Source organism: Sinohyriopsis cumingii, chromosome 3 (assembly GCF_028554795.1).
Source record: "Sinohyriopsis cumingii isolate HCF-2022 chromosome 3, ASM2855479v2, whole genome shotgun sequence".
Classification (NCBI taxonomy): domain Eukaryota; kingdom Metazoa; phylum Mollusca; class Bivalvia; order Unionida; family Unionidae; genus Sinohyriopsis; species Sinohyriopsis cumingii.
In genome coordinates this window covers 139,197,306-139,218,728 of record NC_142963.1, presented here as the reverse complement: position 1 = coordinate 139,218,728, position 21,423 = coordinate 139,197,306, and the positions used below count along the sequence as shown (strand labels likewise).

The 21,423-nt window shown below is 38.0% G+C and overlaps 1 protein-coding gene across 8 annotated transcripts in view; it reads right to left on the bottom strand.

Moving 5' to 3' along the window:
• The window catches only part of LOC149803951 (inter-alpha-trypsin inhibitor heavy chain H3-like), a 118,942-nt gene extending 98,698 nt beyond the window's left edge, over positions 1-20,244 (bottom strand). For 4 of the 8 annotated variants that reach the window (XM_089953773.1, XM_089953776.1, XM_089953775.1 and 1 more), the window contains exons 1-6: positions 20,005-20,229; positions 13,573-13,730; positions 12,125-12,235; positions 11,264-11,508; positions 6,940-7,103; positions 4,569-4,854 (exon numbers count right to left, since the gene is read on the bottom strand). In XM_089953773.1, the coding sequence (XP_089809899.1) occupies positions 4,569-4,854; positions 6,940-7,103; positions 11,264-11,508; positions 12,125-12,235; positions 13,573-13,730; positions 20,005-20,109 (1,069 nt within the window). In that variant the 5' untranslated portion in view covers positions 20,110-20,229. Of the gene's footprint in view, positions 1-4,568; positions 4,855-6,939; positions 7,104-11,263; positions 11,509-12,124; positions 12,236-13,572; positions 13,731-20,004 lie in introns of all 8 variants that reach the window. The other 4 variants (XM_089953774.1, XM_089953777.1, XM_089953779.1 and 1 more) reach the window with 2 other exon arrangements.
• Positions 20,245-21,423: the final 1,179 nt, after the last annotated feature.

The following is a 21,423-nucleotide window of genomic DNA, read 5'->3' as shown; positions in this document are numbered from 1 at the left end:
CTGCCGACCATTGAAATTACACCAGGGCCGAGGGAGGCTTCCTTGAGAGCTACAGAGAACTACAGAGATAAGAGCCGCAACAATGGTGCTGAGCAGGCTGACGCATGCACTGACGACAACTGCTTTCCGTCATTTACATTAGCGACTTTATGATATTTTTTGTACAAGACTCGGCGCTGGTCGGCTTCATTAAGAAAAAGCCCTTCAAGTTCGTGGAGTCAAAATTCCTGAATCCCTATTGGTGCTGCCGAGTCTAGTTATTCCAGTTTCGTCGTTTCGGGAATCAGCAGTGAGACCATTTATGTTGTGTCGTTGTAGAACAATTTAAAGACTGTAGCGCACAATGGACAACATAGCAGCCGTCTGACAGAATGACGAGGTCTGAATAAAGTGATATCATATCAACCGAAACGGCAAACAGACTGGTGACTAGGTTATCAGAGATGTAGTGAGACCGCGTTCGGAATGAAAATTCTCACATTGCCAGTCAAGAATCCGTCCCATTTTGTATAGCCGGCTTTATAATCACTGGTCCAACTAGAGTTTTGTTTAGTGCAAGGATCATATCGATTATGCCACTACAGAAACATTTTAATTTAAAATCAACTCGGTAAAACATCGGCCTCGGAAGCGGCGTTAAATCAACTTTATTCCGGAAAGGCAACTGAGTAAATTAAGAAACATTTAGACTCAACCCAAAATGAATATGAGTTCCAAAAAGCGGCTGCTTCCCAACCTGTCAGCCCTTTTGCCATTTTGCTCTGCAACAATGATACCAAGTACGCGGGCCTCAGTAGCTATAGGATGGCAACGAAAGGGCAGGACATGCGTTTCTCTGAAGAACAATAACGACTTTTTGGTGGAGTATGGGAGTATCTTCTGCCTGGATACGAAAAGATAAAGGGGCGTATACTCTCAGATCATATCCGTTGGAGTGGACAGATGGAATGGTGATCACATTAAGCAGCTACATTTTACTAGATTCGGCCATCGTCCAAACTGGAGTCATACAGGCTGATTGGCAAATAATTTAACGTCAGCAGGGAGTTGATCAAGCAAGACAGGGCGACTAGCCCGTCTGATGTTTTTTTGGGGGGCATTTTTAATCCATTCTTGTATGCCGTTAGGCTAATCTGGGACTAGCTCCTACTTAGATAATGACACAGGCTCCTCATCGCCTCAACGTGCTTGTTCGATGTCGTCCATGGTGTACAGGTCGTCTCTACTTGGTTCTGTGTGGTTTAACATCTCTTCTTGTTTGTTCTGCTACAGAAACCTTTTCTGATGGCGAATAATCGTGGACGTCCGATAAATGGTACTTTTGCAAGATTGAGATTTTATGTACTTCAGAGACAATTTAATGCCATGAGGTTAAAATGCCATTTAGGATTCTAAAGTCTTCAGACACTGGCTGTGTCCTAAAACAATTCACCCCGAAGAAAAGGTTGCTGACAGGCTGCAGGCGCAAGTCATTTTGAGCATCTTATAAACTCATCTCTATATATCTCATACCACAACTTTTCAATCGCGGCGGTTACCACCTCCGTGTTGTTGACCATTCGAGGGTCGTTAAACTCAATCATCTTAATGACACCTGGACTCTCCCAGGTGGCCAGGACAGACTACTGCTAGCGTTATACCTTTCATAAACGACTAAAAGACTGCCGGTTCGAATACAAGGCATCAGTGGACGTTCATTTTTAAAAGCAACATTTCGCTATATTGCAGCAATCTTGACCATTCTATACGTAGAGTTCTCGGCACCAATGGCTAACTTTCGCCGTTAGAGATTACGAACAAAATTAGCAGGACCGAAAGAAAAAAAAAACAACTTCACCTGTTGATCTCTCCAAACCTTGGCGATGAAGACGTATTTCTCCCGGGAACAACGAGGCTGGTCTATAAGTTGACCGTAATGGGAGATAAAGATCGAACCACCTTACGCAAAGGGAACGGATATGAACAACATGGGTCGCTCGACCGTTTAAAAGGTCAGCATAAGTATCTTGGGCTACAAAATTTCCTTCCTTGATATCACCGATGTTTGTGGCGATTAAAACGTTCTTTGGCCCTCCGACAAGCACCGCTGTAACGGTAGTTTGCCGGCTGAGACTGGTCTGTCGCACACGTCTTTATGAAGAGCGAGAGCTATGCCAAATTACTTACAAAAACCAAGCCACCAGTTGCTTACTATTTATGTCGTACCCTCTGCAACGTATGAAGACGCCGGACCTCTTTGCGTTGATGTTAATACCCAACGCCAGGCAATCATACTGTTTACGTCCTTTATTTTTTGCAACCCAGCTAGTTTGAGGTAGTCTGTGAAATATTGCAAAGGTAGCAGTGTTTGGTATTGCAGTTAGTGTATATAGATGAGCTACTTGGGGCCTTTTGCATTTAGGCCGCCCGCTAGTTGACGTGTCCGGGACTTCAAAAGCTGTCAGAGTTGCGCCCTCAGTGGTTTGGGCACACCAAATAGGACTTGAATATTTCCTAGGCCATCAGCTGATATCAGACGACATTGACACCTTCAGCAATAATGAACTTGCCAGACTGCAAGCCCTGTACTAAGCAGAGCTTGGAAGCAAGATGACAGCCTCCACTGACTCCTCGACTCTGAGTCTGTATACCGCGGCAGTCTGTACGATTGTACTCATCAACGACCCTGACAAACTGGCATTTTACCTTAAAAGAGTCCCATGTATCTCTATCAAGAGTATAGGCAAGTTGTTAATTCAAATTTTGTCTGTTTCTGGTGCCAGTGATGGCAAGTGGTATAACCTACAAGCAAGTCTTACCAGTCTGGTTCCAAGTAGCTGCGTTGCCTCACGTGAACCGGTTCAGCCAAACGCCAAACAAAAATCCGGCGAAGATGAGCAAGGCCAGAGGAGTCATAGAAAAGTGAGGCAGAGCTCTGGTTAAAACGGTAATAAAGCAGTCAGCCAAGCACGAATATCAGCCAGACGAAAATTGCTCGTGACGGTAGCGTACACCCCATAGGTCAAGCTAGAAGGTGATACTAGCATTTGTGCCTGGGTTGCTGCTGTAACGGTCCCAGCTGATTTTGTTCTTTTCAAATGTTGAATCACCAAACATGTCGGCAAACTATAGGCCCGATCAGCCCTGCCAGTTCAGCAGACGTAATCTGATAGAAAGTAGCCCGATCTATTTGACATGGAATAATTTCTGTGCAAGCCCAATATAATGTCAACTCCGTCTTCCTATGGAAAGAACTATGAAACTGATTTGTGGTCGCCGAGCTTGGGGTCGGTTACACAATGGCCGTTAAACGCCTGCTAAAAATGAGGCCGCCAGGTTTTGAAGACGGGACTAATGATGTGGTTATCACAATGCTCGTTCTTTGGACTCACTGATACAACAAAGAACCTTAACGATCAACATAATGTAAACCGCATCATGGTCGAAATCGCAGAGGTAATCGGAGGAACGTTTGTTAATGTCCCCACCTTTGCCGATTTAAACTTCTTTTTCTCAACCTTTGGCAAGTAAGGCAAGGACCTTGAACGGTAGCGGCACAATATCCCACCCGAGGTTTTACAAACGAACCAGATGGAATGCCAAAGAAGAACATCGCTCGGCATATATATTTAAACGAGTGTATCAGGCAAGAAGAGCATGCGGAGGAAGTCGTTTAGGATGTGGACGCCGCTCTGAAAGGAGTACCTGTTGGTTAGAAAGGTGATTGGACGCGACACGACACATAAAACCTCCCGCATTTGGGTGACGAGACCAAGTTATTTTATCCCCTTGGCGCAGCTATAGAATTACAACTTGTTGATCATAACTGGTAAACAAAATGGAAAAACAATTGTGTTCCAACGCTGAAACCAACGTTCAATCCTCTGTATGTCAGCGCTCCCTCGACTGAGCTAGCACAGGTGGAGTGACAACGCCGTCTCGAACACCAAACACGACGAGAGTGCCAGCTCCTCTCCTTCGGTCCGTAATCAATGCGCGAGAGATCTCCTTAGATTATTTGCGGTTCACCTGCCGCTCCTCACATCGCTTGCCAATCTGACCAACTGAGGGTGTGATTAAAATTTCACTCGATTCAACTGACTCTAAATGACAGCCGGATGAGCATCACAATGTAGATACCGGTCTGAACAGGCGGTGCTACATTTTACCTTCATCAAGTCTATGCCCAAATGGAGAAACAATCGCGCCTGGCCTGGGAACGGTATTTCTACTACTAGTCTTCTTATCCTTACTCAGTATTATAAAGCCATGATTGTCCTGATGTACGTATAAATCATGTACATACCTACCTACCTACCTGTCTGCCTGCCTGCCTACCTGCCTATCTACCTACCTACCTGTCTGCCTGCCTGCCTACCAGCCTACCTACCTACCTACCTGCATACATACATACATGCATACATTATGTGTTGCAAGGTAAAATATACGCACTATCAACAATTTACGGTGTTATTACACTCAACTAGGCTAATTATCAATGAAATTAATACATAGTGTGACGTCAGAGAAAACAATGATGAAAATTTCATGTACTTTTTCTTCGTCTGAGAGTAACTTTTTCTACTTACGGCCACCAGCATTTCTTCCAGAAATAAACTCCTGTGCCTCCAAGATATTTTCTTTTGTGCAGTTAACCATTTCATTTCTCCAAAAGTTAGTGTCATCACTAAAGGTCATAATATTGATACGGTCATCCTCACCAAGGTCAGAGAGAATGGCGGCCATTGCGTCTTTGACCTGGTCAATCTTCCTTCCAAACATGGAACCGCTTTCGTCCAAAATAAATAGGACATCATTTGGAAATGGTTCGAAACCAGACGGAGCGAAGAAGTGTACAAAGTACCCATTGACCACCTTTAAAAAATTAAAATAAATTGGTACACTCTGAGCATTCGACTTTAGCATTATCATTGTAGTGACTCAGATAGAGCGTAGACTTCCCTTTTGTTACAGTGAAACACCCACTTCTGTTACAGAAAGGTAGAGAGATCTGACAGTATACTTTTATGATATATTCGTTTCGATGGTTGTTGACAAACACATCGCCTCTTCAGAAAGTATGGTTAAAGGCATAAAGGGAAAGTCAACAGTAAAAACCAGTGGTCATAACTATTTTAATAAGAAAGTTTTAAGCATAAGGCCTATTTTATCTGATGCTCATTATCGAATCAGAGGTAATCCAAGATGTCCTTCGCAAAGAGTATGTGTAGCAGAAACGAAATTAGTGCTTCAAGACAAAGCTTCTGAGTCAATCATGAGCATTAACTCAGTCAAATTTTTATTTTAAAGCTGATACACTTCCCAAGAAATGGATGGAACAATCAGCATTATACGCTGCTGGGAAGCGTATCCGAGGTACTACTCAGTTGTATCTGTAGATATCTTGATTCTTTACCATCATGCATTTCGCTCATTACAAACAATGCTATAAACAAAATGAATGGTTGTGTAGAACTGAATTATACATTTCTAACCGGATTCGAACTAAAGTCTTTAACTTCAATATGCATGAGTGGATAGCCTATTACCCATAGCTCTGTTTTTACTATTTTTGTTTAAATTTTCAGAGTGATGCTCCACTTGTTTCTTTAAGTACTATAGGACCCGTTTGCTATTGCCTTGTTTGTGATTTTCTTCTGTATTGTGTTGTGTATATCTGTAGTTTTGTAACTCCTAATACGTGATTGAATCTACATTCTTTGTAATCTTTGTTCATGACTAAATTTTAATGATCATCTATAATAACAAATTAAGAATGTAAATTGCGTAGGATCTATAAAAAGTTGTTGAGGTGGGTGTTTATGATCATTAAAAATAATAATAAAACCTGTTGACAAGTTTGGCGTAATTTCTCTGGCTGGTCAAGTCAGGTGGGTTCTTAGAAGAATTAGGTTATTTTCTATTGTATAGGTTAGGTCAGGTGAGTTCTTTTGCAATGTGGGATATTTGTAAAATGTCATGTAGCGAATAGGCACAAAATGAGTTTTCAACACTTATGCGTATATACAACTGCGTTTAGCTTGAGAATTTAGTTATTCTTAGTTCCTATGTTCTTGTTGCAACATCAATCTGCTTACGCATTTAATGTTGCATTTAGATATTATCTGAGAGGAAATATTTGTTTAGATTATTCATTGGAATTACAAAGTGCTCATTTGACTCAGATATTATTCTGGGACTACGATGAATTATTCAAAGTTGTTCTGCAAAACGCCATTTTGAAACATCAAAACATTTGGTAGAACAGTACATACGATGATCTAAAATTCATTCGGAACATTGGGTTATTTTGGACTTAACTAGACCATTTTGACAAGAACATTTTAGGATTATTTTGGACTCAACTAATAATACTGTAAGTTTCTCTTAAACTTTCTCTTCAATTTTGATAATTAAATTTCATTTGCTTACTTTTACAAAACGTTGGATCTTCTTTCTGCTACATAGTTTAGGATCATAGAGCCGTAAGAATAATTTCTTCGAAGGGTTTAAAATCACAAATTTTTTACTATTGCTAGTTCTCTAAGGTCTCGCGAACACGAGAAGTATGACGCTGTGATCATGGAATGTTTCACTTTTCCATTATAAAGTATTTACTTTTAAGCAAAACTGTACAAAAACAAAACCGAAAACCAGTCTAGAAATTACATATTCAAGCCACCTAGCGACAAACAAGAGTTGGTGGTTACGTTCTATTAGTGACATTATAATTTTGTTGACATTAAATCCAGAACTATATTAGACTCTGTACTGATCTTGTCTAACTGTGGCTTTTAGTGGAAAGGAACCACGATAACACCTCACACTGGTTACATGTCCGATTACTTTTGTGATAATAAAATGTAATAAAAGTCTCGTTTTCCCATACATTTTAATAAAAAACAATATATGTAAAATTTTAAATTAAAAAGCATTAAATCAAAGATAGTGTGTGTTTACCAGTATCTCTCCGGCATCACGTGACCTTTCTATGTCGTATTCCACGACAAATTTTCCCGATATTCCATTTTGGCCATTGTCCATTTGTTGCTGTATGGTGGGAACAAACTGAATGAACGCCGTATTAGGAGAAGGTCTTGTCATCAAAACGAGGTTATTGGTAGCTGAAACGGTAAACGTAATTGATGAACACATTGAAACGGTAAACGTAATAGATGAACACATTGAAACGGTAAACGTAATTGATGAACACATTGAAACGGTAAACGTAATTAATGAACACACTGCAACGGTAAACGTAATGAATGAAAACACTGAAATGGTAAACGTAATGGATGAATGCAATGAAACGCTAAACGTAATGGGTGAACACACTGAAACGGTCAACGTAGAGGATGAACACAATAAAAACGGTACACGTTATGGATAAACACAATAAAACGGTAAATATAATGGATGAACACACTCTCAAACTTTACAACAAAAAAATTCTCCACAAATAGCAGAACTCCATTCGCTTTGGCGGATTTACTTCTGAAACGGCGGTAACTCGGGAAATATGGTACTAATCAATAATGATGTGTATGAGTAAGGAGACATCAAAAACTTTACATTACAGATAATATGCGTTTATGGTTGTTCTGTAAAAAAAAAAAACATTTCATTATGTCAACAAATAAAATTTCCGTAAAACAATAAAATCACAATGCACTGATTAAATTAATGATATGAACGTTTAAACTTTGTAAGAATTTAAATTTTATTCCTTCAAATATTGATTTTAGCCACACTCTTCATTATCCATATAAACTATTAATCAAAAAGTCGCGTTCATCCGAACGTTTTTTATGTCTTTAGGGTTTTCATTTCTTCAGGGTTTTCATGTTTTTAGGGTTTCCTGTCTTGTTTCCTGTCTTTCAAATTAGGTCCAAAACTACGATTTTGTCTCTGCATATTAAAAATACGTCCAATTTTTAAACACCAGATATTTTCCACTCAGCGACAAAAACACAATTCGTTTCTGACTAGATACATAACGGACTAATTTATCTGAAACAGGGATAGGAAAAGCGTTCCAACCATCTGGGATTTTATTAAATTCTTATTTTGTTATGACGACAATTATAGAATTATCCTATATAAAACATACCATAAAAAGGATCGTGCATATCCATACCTACCCACTCCACATAATTCTACTAGCCTTTGCACACCCAGACCCATCCACTCCACATAATTATACTAGACTTTGCATACCCAGACTTACTCACTCCACATAATTATGCTAGCCTTATCACAGTCAGACTCGCCCACTCCACATAGTTATACCGGCCACTGCACAACCAGACTCACCCATTCATAACTATACTAGCCTTCGCACACACAGACTTTCCTACTCTATATACAAATACCATCCTGTGCACACCCAAACTCACCCACTCCAGACAATCTTACCAACAAATGCACTCAGACTCACTCACTCCAGACAATCGTACTTGCAAATGCACTCAGACTGAAATGGTAAACGTAATGGATGAATGCAATGAAACGCTAAACGTAATGGGTGAACACACTGAAAGTGTATATGTAATGAATGAACACACTGAAAGGTACACGTAATGAATGAACACTCTGAAAAGGTACACGTACTGAATGAACACACTGAAATGGTAAACGTAATGGATGAACACACTGCGACGGTAAACGTAATGAATGAAAACACTGAAATGGTAAACGTAATGGATGAATGCAATGAAACGCTAAACGTAATGGGTGAACACACTGAAAGTGTATATGTAATGAATGAACACACTGAAAGGTACACGTAATGAATGAACACTCTGAAAAGGTACACGTACTGAATGAACACACTGAAAAGGTACACGTAATGAATGAACACACTGAAAAGGTACACGTAATGAATGAACATTCTGAAAAGGTACATGTAATGAATGAACACACTGAAAAGGTACACGTAATGAATAACACTCTGAAAAGGTACACGTAATGAATGAACATTCTGAAAAGGTACACGTAATGAATGAAGACACTGAAAAAGTACACGTAATGAATGAACACACTGAAAAGGTACACGTAATGAATGCACACACTGAAAAGGTACACGTAATGAATAACAGTCTGAAAAGGTACACGTAATGAATGAACACTCTGCAAAGGCACACGTAATGAATGAACACTCTGAAAAGGTACACGTAAGAGTTTAACGTTGCGTTTTCTGAGTTTATCGTGGTATAAACTGTCAGTTGCCGATTCACACAGCAAATAACGCCCGAAGGGCGTTATGTAAGCTGTGTGAGTCCTCAACTGACAATTTATACCACAATAAACTCAGAAAAAAACAACGTTAAACTCTTATAATTGAAATTTCAATTATTCGTTATGTTATTTTGTTTGCATCATTAAAAAATAGAAATCTTAATTGAGCGTAGTAATACATGTTTGATGTTTTTTCTGTTACGTAGCTATATATAGCACTTGGGATTGTCCTGCTTGATTGTAATAAGGTCATCATAATACCAGTCCTTCAACTAATGAAAGCCAAATTTATTCAATTTAAAAAATAAATAAATAATTAAATATGTTGTTTTCCTCTAATACTTACTTCGTGTCTGCCTTCACTGGCAGTGTTTATCTTATGCTGTACACGTGCCTCTATATATAGAAGTGGAAAAGTAGTTCTCCTTACAGTTCATACAGAAATGAACGCAATTCATTTTGATTACGTGGTAACATTCTGACCAATGGAAATGTTACTTTCCTGTATCACCTACTGCCATTGCAATTATGTAATGAATTAACACACTGAAAAGGTAACACGTAATGAATGTACACTCTGAAAAGGTACACGTAATGAAGGAACACTCTGCAAAGGCACACTTAATGAATGAACACTCTGAAAAGGTACACGTAATGAATGAACACTCTGAAAAGGTACACGTAATGAATGAACACTCTGAAAAGGTAGACTTAATGAAGGAGCACTCTGCAAAGGCACACGTAATGAAGGAACACTCTGAAAAGGTACACGCAATGAAGGAACACTCTGCAAAGGCACACGTAATGAATGAACACTCTGAAAAGGTACACGTAATGAATGAACACTCTGAAAAGGTAGACGTAATGAAGGAACACTCTGCAAAGGCACACGTAATGAAGGAACACTCTGAAAAGGTACACGTAATGAAGGAACACTCTATGCAAAGGTACACGTAATGAATGAACACTCTGCAAAGGCACACGTAATGAAGGAACACTCTGAAAAGGTACACGTAATGAATGAACACTCTGCAAAGGCACAAGTAATGAATGAACATTCTGAAAAGGTACACGTAATGAATGAACACTCTGAAAAGGTACACGTAATGAATGAACACTCTGAAAAGGTACACGTAATGAATGAACACTCTGAAAAGGTACACGTAATGAATGAGCACACTGAAAAGGTACACGTAATGAATGAACACACTGAAAAGGTAAAGTTAATTGATGAACACTCAGAACATTATATAGATTTTTTCCACACCAGCGGAATTTCAGTCGCTTTGGCAGATTTCCTTACGAAATTTACTATCTACAGACTCAGACTCCCCCACCTCACAATTATACAAGCCCATGCACACCCAGACTAGCCCACTCAACACGTAATCCTACTAGCACACACACACACACACTTAGATACACACACAGAAACACACACACACACTCCTCGCAAACATGAATTCGTATGAAATAGTTTAGTTATACTAAATTTGTTCTTTTGTGTAACATAAGAATGGTCTGAAGAAACCGAGGAACATGAAGAGGTTTTAATAAACCAGGTTCAACTGTTGTTCAATTTCGACTCGAAATTCCAAATTAAGGAAAATGTCCCAAATCTTAAGTCCTCGCCACCGAATCTAAGTGCTTTTATATGTCCTCCCGATGAAGGAGAAGCAGGATGGGGATGGAATAAGTCCATGCTCATATTTTTAAACTGTTCTTCTTAACAAATGTAATGTCCACTTTAAGGGTTCCAAAGTTCATACCTTGTACCCATGTCTCCCTAAATTCATACCTTGTCCCCCTGTCCTCTGAAAATAATCGCCAATATATCTTAAGAATATGATTCAAATTTATTACTCTCATACAACCGTATTCTCCCCTAAAACGAAATAAGTAGTATATGAGGCTCATATAGATCACTACTCTAGACGAATGACTATCTTTCATTTGAAGTATCATACAAATTTATAGAGTATGAATGATGAAGAGTAGAAAATTAGAGTCATAAAAGACAAAAGAAAAGAAAACTGTAATACGTTACCTATTCCTTGGATTTCATTAATATTATTTCTGAGTGCAGGTACTCGGACCACAGAAATTTTCCTTGATTCCTGAATGTGGATCCGAACGTTCATATCCTCCACCGGTTGACCCGGATCGATGTAAATCACGTGGTGATACAGGCCTCGTTTTCGTCTCAAAAGTTCCTGGTACGTCAAGTTGAAGGTCACCTTACTCTCGGCAGCAACGTTGACTTGGATGTCAAATTTATTGGTTTCTCTCGGCCTTTATTTAATTAATTAATTATTTTTTATTTATTTGACATAAACAAAAAAAACAGGTCTTCACTAACAAAAACGATTCCTTTTTGTGCAAAATGGCCTCAAGAAATGAATAGCCTATGCGTACAGCAACCTAACTTTATTTTTTTTCTCCACAATTCAAGTTACGTTTCTTTTTCTTCTTTATTTCTTTCATATGAAATCAAATTACTATTCACATCAGACAAGTTTCCTTACAACAGCCACACATTTTTATATAATTTTGCTCCATATTTTGTAACTGCTGGCAAAAATTCTTTAACAACAATATGAAAAAAAGTTACTGAGAGTCTTGCAACTCTTGAGCTTGAACAATGGATGAATGGATTCAGTTTGCTTGCCTGAACTTCGATAGTTTGCTTGCATCAGGAATCGATTATTCAAACTTTTTTGGTGTGTGTGTGTGTGTGTGTGTGTGTGTGTGTGCCCATTAGATTATACCGAAAATTTGCCAAGGTCAGTATGAGGGGAAAAAAACCTGAAATGAGACTACAAAAGGCGCAGATCGATAGAGAGACATAGGAGAGACGGTTTTATCGATAATAGATATACATGTAGACAAGTGTGTGTTGAGCCCTTACCGTTCTTTAATATGGGCCGCACTTTCTCCTCTACTTCTGGCTGCCTCATACTGTGTCTTTGCCTGCTCTTTTTCTTTTATTTCTCCAGGATACACTGTACCATCTATCTCCCTAATAGAACGTTAAAACAACAGTTAGCTTGGTGTACTCCATATACACCGTATCATTTATCCCCCTAATCGAAAAGTTAAATGTACAGATAGCTTGGTGTACTGTAGCGTAGACCCGAAAGTTAAACCTATAGATACCACAGTGTGCTTCACAGTGGTATGCTGTCATTAAGCCGCTCAAGATTTCGAATACACTGTTGCATTAACTACAGACAGAAAAGTGAAATATATATATATATATATATATATATATATATATATATATATATATATATATATATATATATAAAATCAGGATTCAATTTTGATAGTAGAAAACAAGAGCACCAAGTAGGCACGAGATCATCCTTATAGCCCCGTGTTCGAGCTCTGTGTCCAACACATGATGTATGTGGGCACCTATTCAAGGTCTTTGATTTCCTCTGGGCCCTCAAATTTCCTCCAGCTCTTTGATTTCCTCACGCCAGCATATTCGGTCCATTACAGGTTATAAAAAAGAATCTATGAGGCAACTGAACAAGGTAACAGCAATACTGCCTTAAACCATGACACCTAGAAATTAATATTTCATTTAAGTGTGTTCTGTGAGCCTTTGAATTCATTGTAGGGATTTAATAAGTATATAATTAATGACCAAACAAATTTTAAAACAAAGCGACAATGGTCACCAATTAGAGTGACTTTCCATCACAATCCAGTCTGGTTCTATATTTATACGTTTATCTCTTGAAGTATATAATTCATCAATGTTAGGGTTATCACAGTCTGATGCAATCTGGCAATCCTTCTAGACTGGCATATGAACAACTTTGGGCTATTCTGCGTTAGCTTTCAAATCTCAGCAGATTGAGATGTAAATGTAGGTAACAGTGGTAGAAATAATCAGAGCTGCTCAGGCTAAAAAAAAACAGGAGATATAAATAGTCGCACCTTTATCACCTTTGGTGCGCTTCAGTTTTCCACAAAACCTAGCTTATGAGAAAAATATATGGCAAACATTTATCGCCAATCCCTCTCGAGTTTCTATTTGAGAGATGGTTCTGATTAGAAACAAGTATTTATCCGTAATTTTACTATTAGCATCATTTAGCAACAAAAGAAAATGACGTCAAGCACAAAAGACATTGCATCAATAGCAGTGTATATTTGCTGATTTCCCTTGTCTTAGTACTTTTGATTTGTTCTGTCATTAAGCTTCAGTGCTGTGATTGTGTGAGAAGTAAAGCATCTACCAAAATGTCAGAAATAATCCAAATGCTCGTGACGTATGACTGAACCCACATCTTTGTAGAAATTCGCTCTTCATTAAAGTTCTATATGTTTTCTTGGTACACTTACATCTTAAAGTCCGTGATGAAAGCCTCGTTTGGAAGCGTGACGTCAAACACCACTTCTTCAGCAACCTTGTGCGGGTTCTTCACACGACTGACAATCAAAGTTGTGGCAAAGCGATATTTGATGTCTGAACTGATATGGAGGGATAATATCACCGGCCTCTGAAAATAATTCAAAAGGAAAATTCTCTCTCTCTCTCTCTTTATATATATATATATATATATATATATATATATATATATATATATATATATATATATATATATATATATAAAATGTGCACTGTATCAATGATATACCACGAGATGTATACATTTTTCATTAAAATTAAACGAGACTTGCCGAGTTTCCTTTTAATTAAAAATGTATACAACGAGTGGTATATCATAGATACAGCGTACATACTTATTTATACCACATACAAGTTTTCATTGGATATGGTAGATAAAACTGTGGGCCAGAATTAGTACACTTGAGAGGCGTGAACTCTTCACACGCCCTCGCATTTACGCTCAAGCAAGAAGTTATGTAGTCATTCATAATTTCCTGTACACTTCATTCATATGAATTGCTATATGTTTCCTTTAGCAATATTAAATGAAATGAAAACACAATGCTGATAGTTAATATTCTATTTTTTTAATAATGTGCATGCAAACATTGATTGAATTTGCAGCGTTCTTTTTCATGAACAGTAACTGAGCGGTCATTTGCATCTATAGCAACACTACGATTCGAGCCAGAAACATCAAAATAATGAAGGAACAAGAGGTAATTAAACAATTTAACACTAACTAAATTTCGTTGATATCACTTCTGTCCATATTTCGCTATTCATATTGACTGTCAGTATCACTTTCAACAATTCTCCTACGTTTCCGCTGTGTGGCCGTGAAGTTGACCCAGTTAGGGATCTCGTTCACATTTTGGGGGAGATTCACAACAAACATATTTTGTACGGTGATGTTTGACCCGTAGAATGGTTTGCTGATAATCTGATTCTGTTGAATATTATGCGTTTGTGAACTTGATATACTAGTATGTTGATGTGCAATTTGAAATTTCCTTGTTGTGGGGGCGGGGCTTGACAGCATCATTAGTTGGTGGCCGATGATGCTCAGGTAATTGGATTACGTCTGTTATTGTTTGTCACTAATGTTTGATTACACTGGACAACAAATTTTTACAAAAGTCATGTTACTGAAATAAAATTAGTCAATTCTTATCAATTTTTATGTGCTGAACACGAATATGACAGTCAAATTGCAAAATTGGCTCTAGTTTTTTTGTAATCTGCAAGAAATTAATGTTTACATAACGAAATGCATTCCAATAGTAAAAGGTCAACTGTAATAGCCTAGCTATAAAAAATCAAGTCATTGACTACATCTTAGATTTCTTCGCCTGTCTCTTGTACAGCTGTTCGGGATCATCTCTGAGGAGTGTCCAGCAGTAGTCAGCCAGCATTGTAGTGGACCATTTTCCCTGGTATCTTTGTTCCATTGTTGCGATATCTTGATGAAAACGTTCGCCGTGTTCATCACTAACAATACCACAGTTGCTAGGAAAGAAATCCAAATGGGAATGAAGGAAGTGAATCTTTAGAGACATATTGCAGCCAAGTTTCTTATACTTCATCAACATGTCTTCTACTAGTTCCTTATAGTTTTCTGCCCTAACATTTCCGAGGAAGTTTGTAGAAACTAGGCGAAAAGCATTCCATGCTTGTTTCGCGTCACCTTCCAGCAAGTTGTTGAACCGGTCATCTTTGAAAAGCTCTCGAATCTGAGGACCCACAAAAACTCCCTCTTTAATCTTTGCTTCGCTGAGTCGAGGGAATTTTTCATGCAGGTATCGGAATGCTGGCAAAGTCCGGTCAATGGCTTTCACGAAGTTCTTCATCAAACCTAGTTTGATGTGAAGGGGTGGTAGCAAGATTTTCTGAGCCTCAACCAGAGCTGGGTGTTGGATATTCTTCTCTCCAATGGCTACATTCTGCCTGTGAGTCCATTCCTTCCTCATGTAGTGCATTTCCCTTGCTCGGCTATCCCACTCGCATAAGAAACACATGTATTTTGTATATCCTTGCTGCAGTCCCATTAAAAGGGCAACTACCTTCAAATCACCACAGAGGTGCCAGCTGTACTTGTTATACTCAATGGAATTCAGTAGCTGCCTTAAGTTATCGTATGTCTCTTTCATGTGGACAGCATACGCTACTGGAATAGATGGAAGAATGTTTCCATTGTGCAAAAGCACAGCCTTGAGACTCAGTTTCGAAGAGTCCACAAATAGTCTCCATTCTTGTGGGTCATGAGTGATTTTTAAAGCATTCACGAGGCCCTCAATATCGGAACAGAATATCAGATTACTTTCCTTTCTGAAGAAAGGCTCCAATTGCTGGTGGCGCTTTCGATATGCAGTAATTGTGACATCTTCTTCTAGAAGATTCCATTGTTGGAGTCTTGATCCTAGCAATTCTGCCTTGTTCTTTGATAAGTCCAAATCACGAATCAGGTCATTTAGTTCTTCCTGTGTTATTCTGTGTGGGGTTGATGATGCACCACAGTGAAAATCTGGATCACTGCATGCTGATGGACCAGGAGAAGAACAGGTCGACTCACCTTTGTCTTCGTCAGATGAATCAAGAGAATATTCTGCTGGAGGTTCTGGAATAGGAAGTCCCTCACCATGTGGAACTGGTCTCAATGCAGACGGAATGTTTGGGTAGACTATTCTCGACTTCTTTCGCTTCGTTATTCCGCCGGAAAGAGGAGGAACCAAGCAGAAGTAACAGTCATTTAGGTGGTTGCTTGGCTCTCTCCACACCATTGGGACTGCAAACGGCATTGATGACCTTTTGCAATTCAACCACTGTGAAAGCTGTGTTGTACATGTAGCACAGCATATATGCGGAGCCCAAGGCTTGTCTTGGTCACCAACCTTGCATCCGAAGTAAAGATGATATGCCTTCTTCACTTGAGAATTGATACTTTTCTTCTGGTTGGCAAATGTCACTTCCCCACAAATATAGCAAAAATTGTCCGCGGTATTAACACACTTTCGAGGCATTACTGTTCTTTATTGTACGTAAATGGATAAAATAATAAGTTTTATGTAACAGTAGCTTGAACTGTCTCGCACAACGTCTAAAATATTTTAAATGCTGAACCTATCTGAATGGGCTTTATATAGTACGCTGCTTACGTCAGCTTCAGCAGCCGCCTGGCATTAGTATAATAGGCCTACACATGTATAGTACACTGCTGACGTCAACTTACTTCAGCAGCCGCATGGCATTAGTATTGCATTGCATCAGAAAATGATGCAATCAACTGTGGATGATGTGAGCATGATGGTATTATGCAATGTTACATCATTATTTCGGATGTTGCTGCAGTCCTACTGGAGAAATTTACACAGTGAAACATAGAAAATGAGGTATATGAATATCTTCAAAACGAGAGCCAATACAAATTTTTCACGGTTATATTCGTGTTCGGCACACCAAAATACTACAGATTAGGGCCTTTTCAAGTCAGTAATGATTTCACTGTTGACCAGTGTTAGCTGTTTATAAACTGTAGAATTTTGTGGCCTGAAATTTGCATGATATCGGTTGGGATGGGTTGTCTCTTAACTTCTGAATTAGGTACTTTCGGGAACTAGTGTTTGTTAATTTCTTTCTCTCTGTAATATTTGCCTTTTCTTTAATTTTTTCTTTTCATGACGCATCCAAGTTTGTTAATTCCGACAAATTATTTCCTAAACCATTTTGGGTTTGTCGCTGAGATTTGCATAGTGTTGGGCTCAGTATAGACATGATCTTCACGTTGACAAAAGTCTGCTGGTCTTAGCCCAGCATACCGTTTGTAGATAGTTAGTGGATCTCTCTCTCTTTGTTGCTTTTGTTTTCATACATCTTAGGATTAATATCCCTGATGTCCTTGACATTGTCTCCTGTTCTTGTTTTTGTCTGCCTTTCATTGAATTCAAGATACTCGAGGCCATTCACATCTTTCTTTAGTGTAACATACCCCGGTTTCAGATTGTAATGTTCAGTCACTCCCCTCAAACCAAAATGCACAGCGTTGTTAAACCCCAATGTGATAACAATGGCTTCATGTGTTTTCATCCCTATTAGTTTTTTTTTTACTATACAAGGCATTTATTTCTCCGTCTGTGATCGGTTGACTCCGATTGGATTTATTTCCTTTTCTAATAGATTTTAAAATCCTTTTGCTTAGAGTGAAGAGCTTCCCTTGTTACTGCAAAATTTGTGTATGTTCCTCTCATGATTGTACTAGCATATTTCTTGATTTTAGGGTGGCAATCAATGGAACTGACGATGCTTGTTAAGCTGTTCGGTTCAAACTCAGATCCATCTTTTCTCCTAACACTGAGTATAAAACCAGCCAGGTGCTGATCCAATTCAGATGGGTTTATCTTACGTAAATTTCTGAATTCATTTTTTGACTGCAAGAATTATGTCACTAGCCTTACATCAAAACGTTTCTTTTTTAAAAAGTTTACATTCTGCTTACTTTCTATAAATTTCAGTATATCATCAGGCTCATGGTGTACAAATCTGTCTTCCCTAACAAGCTCACATTTAGACACAGAATGATCATTTTCATTTACAGATGTCTCACCATGTCTCTATCAAACTCTCAAACTAACCCACAGTTTAGTAGATTAAATGTTGCTTCATCATCTTGCTCCTTATCTGATGTCATTGCTTTCTTTCTTCCAGATTTGCAGTGTTTGACTTTTGCCAGAGGGAGAGACTGGAAACAGCAGTGTTGACAGAGATGACAGCAGACGACAAAGGATGGAACTTAATAATATTTATTTCCTGGATTGAGTATGGTTGTTTTTTATATAAAAATGTCAATTTTTATAAAAATATTTTGCATGAAAATCGTTTTCTTGTCACTTTTTATTTTTAAATGCAATATTCCAAGAATTTCATATCCACGTTTAGAGAGTATAATAGCTATAATAGCATGATCATTATGCGTATTCATACGCCATGGGCAAATCACAATTTTGATATGCCTTAATCAGGTTACACAACAAACCTATCAGTTCTCTGATCCAGTGGGATTTTTAAATAGAAAATGAAAGAAAAGAAAAGAACTGTTCCATCTGTGGGATATTTTCTTTTCTTCGTTTTTTTGCCAAGATTAGGATCTTTGCAATAAAATAAAACTAATAAACACTCCAGTTGCAAAACTCTCCTCGAGTCATCAGTCCATCGATCAAGATCAATCGATTCATTGGCAAAATAAAATAACATTCATCTACAGCCTAGTACGTAACTTTATATCAATTTGTGAAGAAGAACAAAACCAGATTAATACTAGTAGATTAAGGTATATGATAATAGATTAGGATATGTACTAATATATTAAGGTATATACTAATTCATCAGGTTATGTACTATTAGAGTAGAATATATACTAATTAATTAAGGTATATAATAAGCACATTAGCACTAAATGAACGAGGTTTGTGTGGTTGTATTTCATTTATTTGGTAACGGAAAGATATTATCACGCTCATCCCTTCGGATCTCGATCTTAGCGATGTCCGTCCTTTATCAAACTCGATCCGAATACAAGGTACTGTACTGATAATGTATGTATGTATGTATGTATGTATGCATGTGCAGACATCGCTCCCGTTTGTTTGCGGTTTACAGCCCTGACTTTAGAAACAAAAGGCATCAAGATACAAAAAAATGCATAAATCTTAGTCATTTCATTCATTGGTTTATATTGACTAACCTGATTGTCACCAGAGGGTCCTTAACACTGTCGACTTCTTGGCGTTTCGAATCAATCGGGGTTTCCTTAGTAGCGCGATCGCCATATTTAGATGGGTGAGTCTATTTTTTTAATAACTGCTTTGATGTTCTTCACCGCCTTCGATAATCTCAATAATTCCGTACATTTTGGAGTCAAATCTCGTTGAACACAGTTAGAAAAGAATCCGTCCTTTTCATTTCTTCAATTTCTTTTAGAAATAATAAAACTGCATATTATAAATATTGGACGCAGACAAATTTTTTATTACTGAAATGGACTTTTCTTGAAACCATAAAAGGATGTTGAACCGTCTCTCTGGTTTACAAAAATAACTTTAGTTTGGTTTAAAACGCCAATACGTTTACAGTGTTAGGGACACACCCATCCCTGGCGACAATCAGGTTAGAAATTATAAATTGATGAATGAACTGACCAGGTACTTTCATTTCTTATATCCTTGATACTATTCCTGTTCAAAATCAGTAACACGGGAGTGTATGCGAATACTACCTACTTAAACGGTTGTATGTACATATCTGTAGATCATGTTATGCGTGTAAATATATACATACATACACACATACAGATGCACGGACAGAGTAAAGAAGAGGCACACCATGCTTACCTCATTATAAGTGTCTTGCGAGTCGACTCCGTGGAGCATCAGAAATCCCACAACAACGTAACATGTCCAACGGACACCAAATAGGCATGATTCTATTTTCCACATCTTAACGATATGCGGACTTAGAAGAAATGAAATTAATTTGTGCCAGCCGAATATTTTTTATGGACGAACTTTTTTCAAACTGAAGAATCTAGTTAGAAACATATGTGTTCTGTGCCTTAGAGATAAGAAAAACGGAAAAACAAGATGTATCTATTTCATTGCAAACAAGCAAGCAAATACGCAAAAGAGCTTTCATTTGACCGCATTTCTTCAAAGCTACAACCGCTGTACCCATTTCTGTGTCCACGTCGTAAGTCTCTGCATAGGATAATCTGATAACCTTCTTAGCAACGCATAGCCATTTTTGATTGTTCATTTGTTTAATAAAATCACGAATGGTTTGAAATTTAAATAAATCAACTATCTGAAGGGGGAAGAAACACTGCAGTATCGAACTCATGAATGATTTTTATACCAGAAAAAACACGGTTTTTGATTTAGGCAATATTATACATTTAGAACCATCTCTCTCTCTCTCTCTCTCTCTCTCTCTCTCTCTCAGACACAGACACACACACACACACACACACACACACAGACACACACACACACACACACACACACACACACACAGAGAGGCGCGAAATACCGTATAATAAAAGTTTCTTCGTTGTTTTATAAGTCAAGCTGTAGCTTGCCACTAAACCATCCGAGTCATCAGTATCGAGTAAGTACAAACATATCACTTAAAGTACGTTCTCTAACCAACTATTTGTTTAAAAACATATTTATAATTAATTATGTTTCAATTCAGAATTAGTTATAACCTTCCATTCACACATAAATTCTTGTTCATACGTATGTGTACGGCCTTGTTCGGCATTGTACCAAAATGCAGATCATGCGAATAGGGTTTTTACAAGAGTGTATGCAATATATTTCTAAGTGTAATCGTCTTTCGTTTCAAACAGCTGTGATGGAATAAGATTTTTGCACCTCCTAACATTCGGGAACATGTCGCATGACATCACTTGAGATGAGTGATTCTTGACTGAGTGATTCCAAACGTGACATTTTTGTTTTTGTTCTTCTCAGAAGATGGGGAGATAACACATTGCATGTTTAATATTATTGTGTAATATTATTCGATGATCATCGGAATGGTTATGTAACGGTTTTTTACCTTTATGTATTTTATTTGTTTTTCACTTTTTGATACAACAATCCCAGACACTTCGGATACTTTATTTGCTATAGACACCTGACGCAATAAACTGGATCAAAAGCATGACAGAGTCAGACCTTTGTATGCTTGTTATAAACATTTATTCAAGATGAATGATTCAAAGAAATTATAAAGCAATAAACTGAATA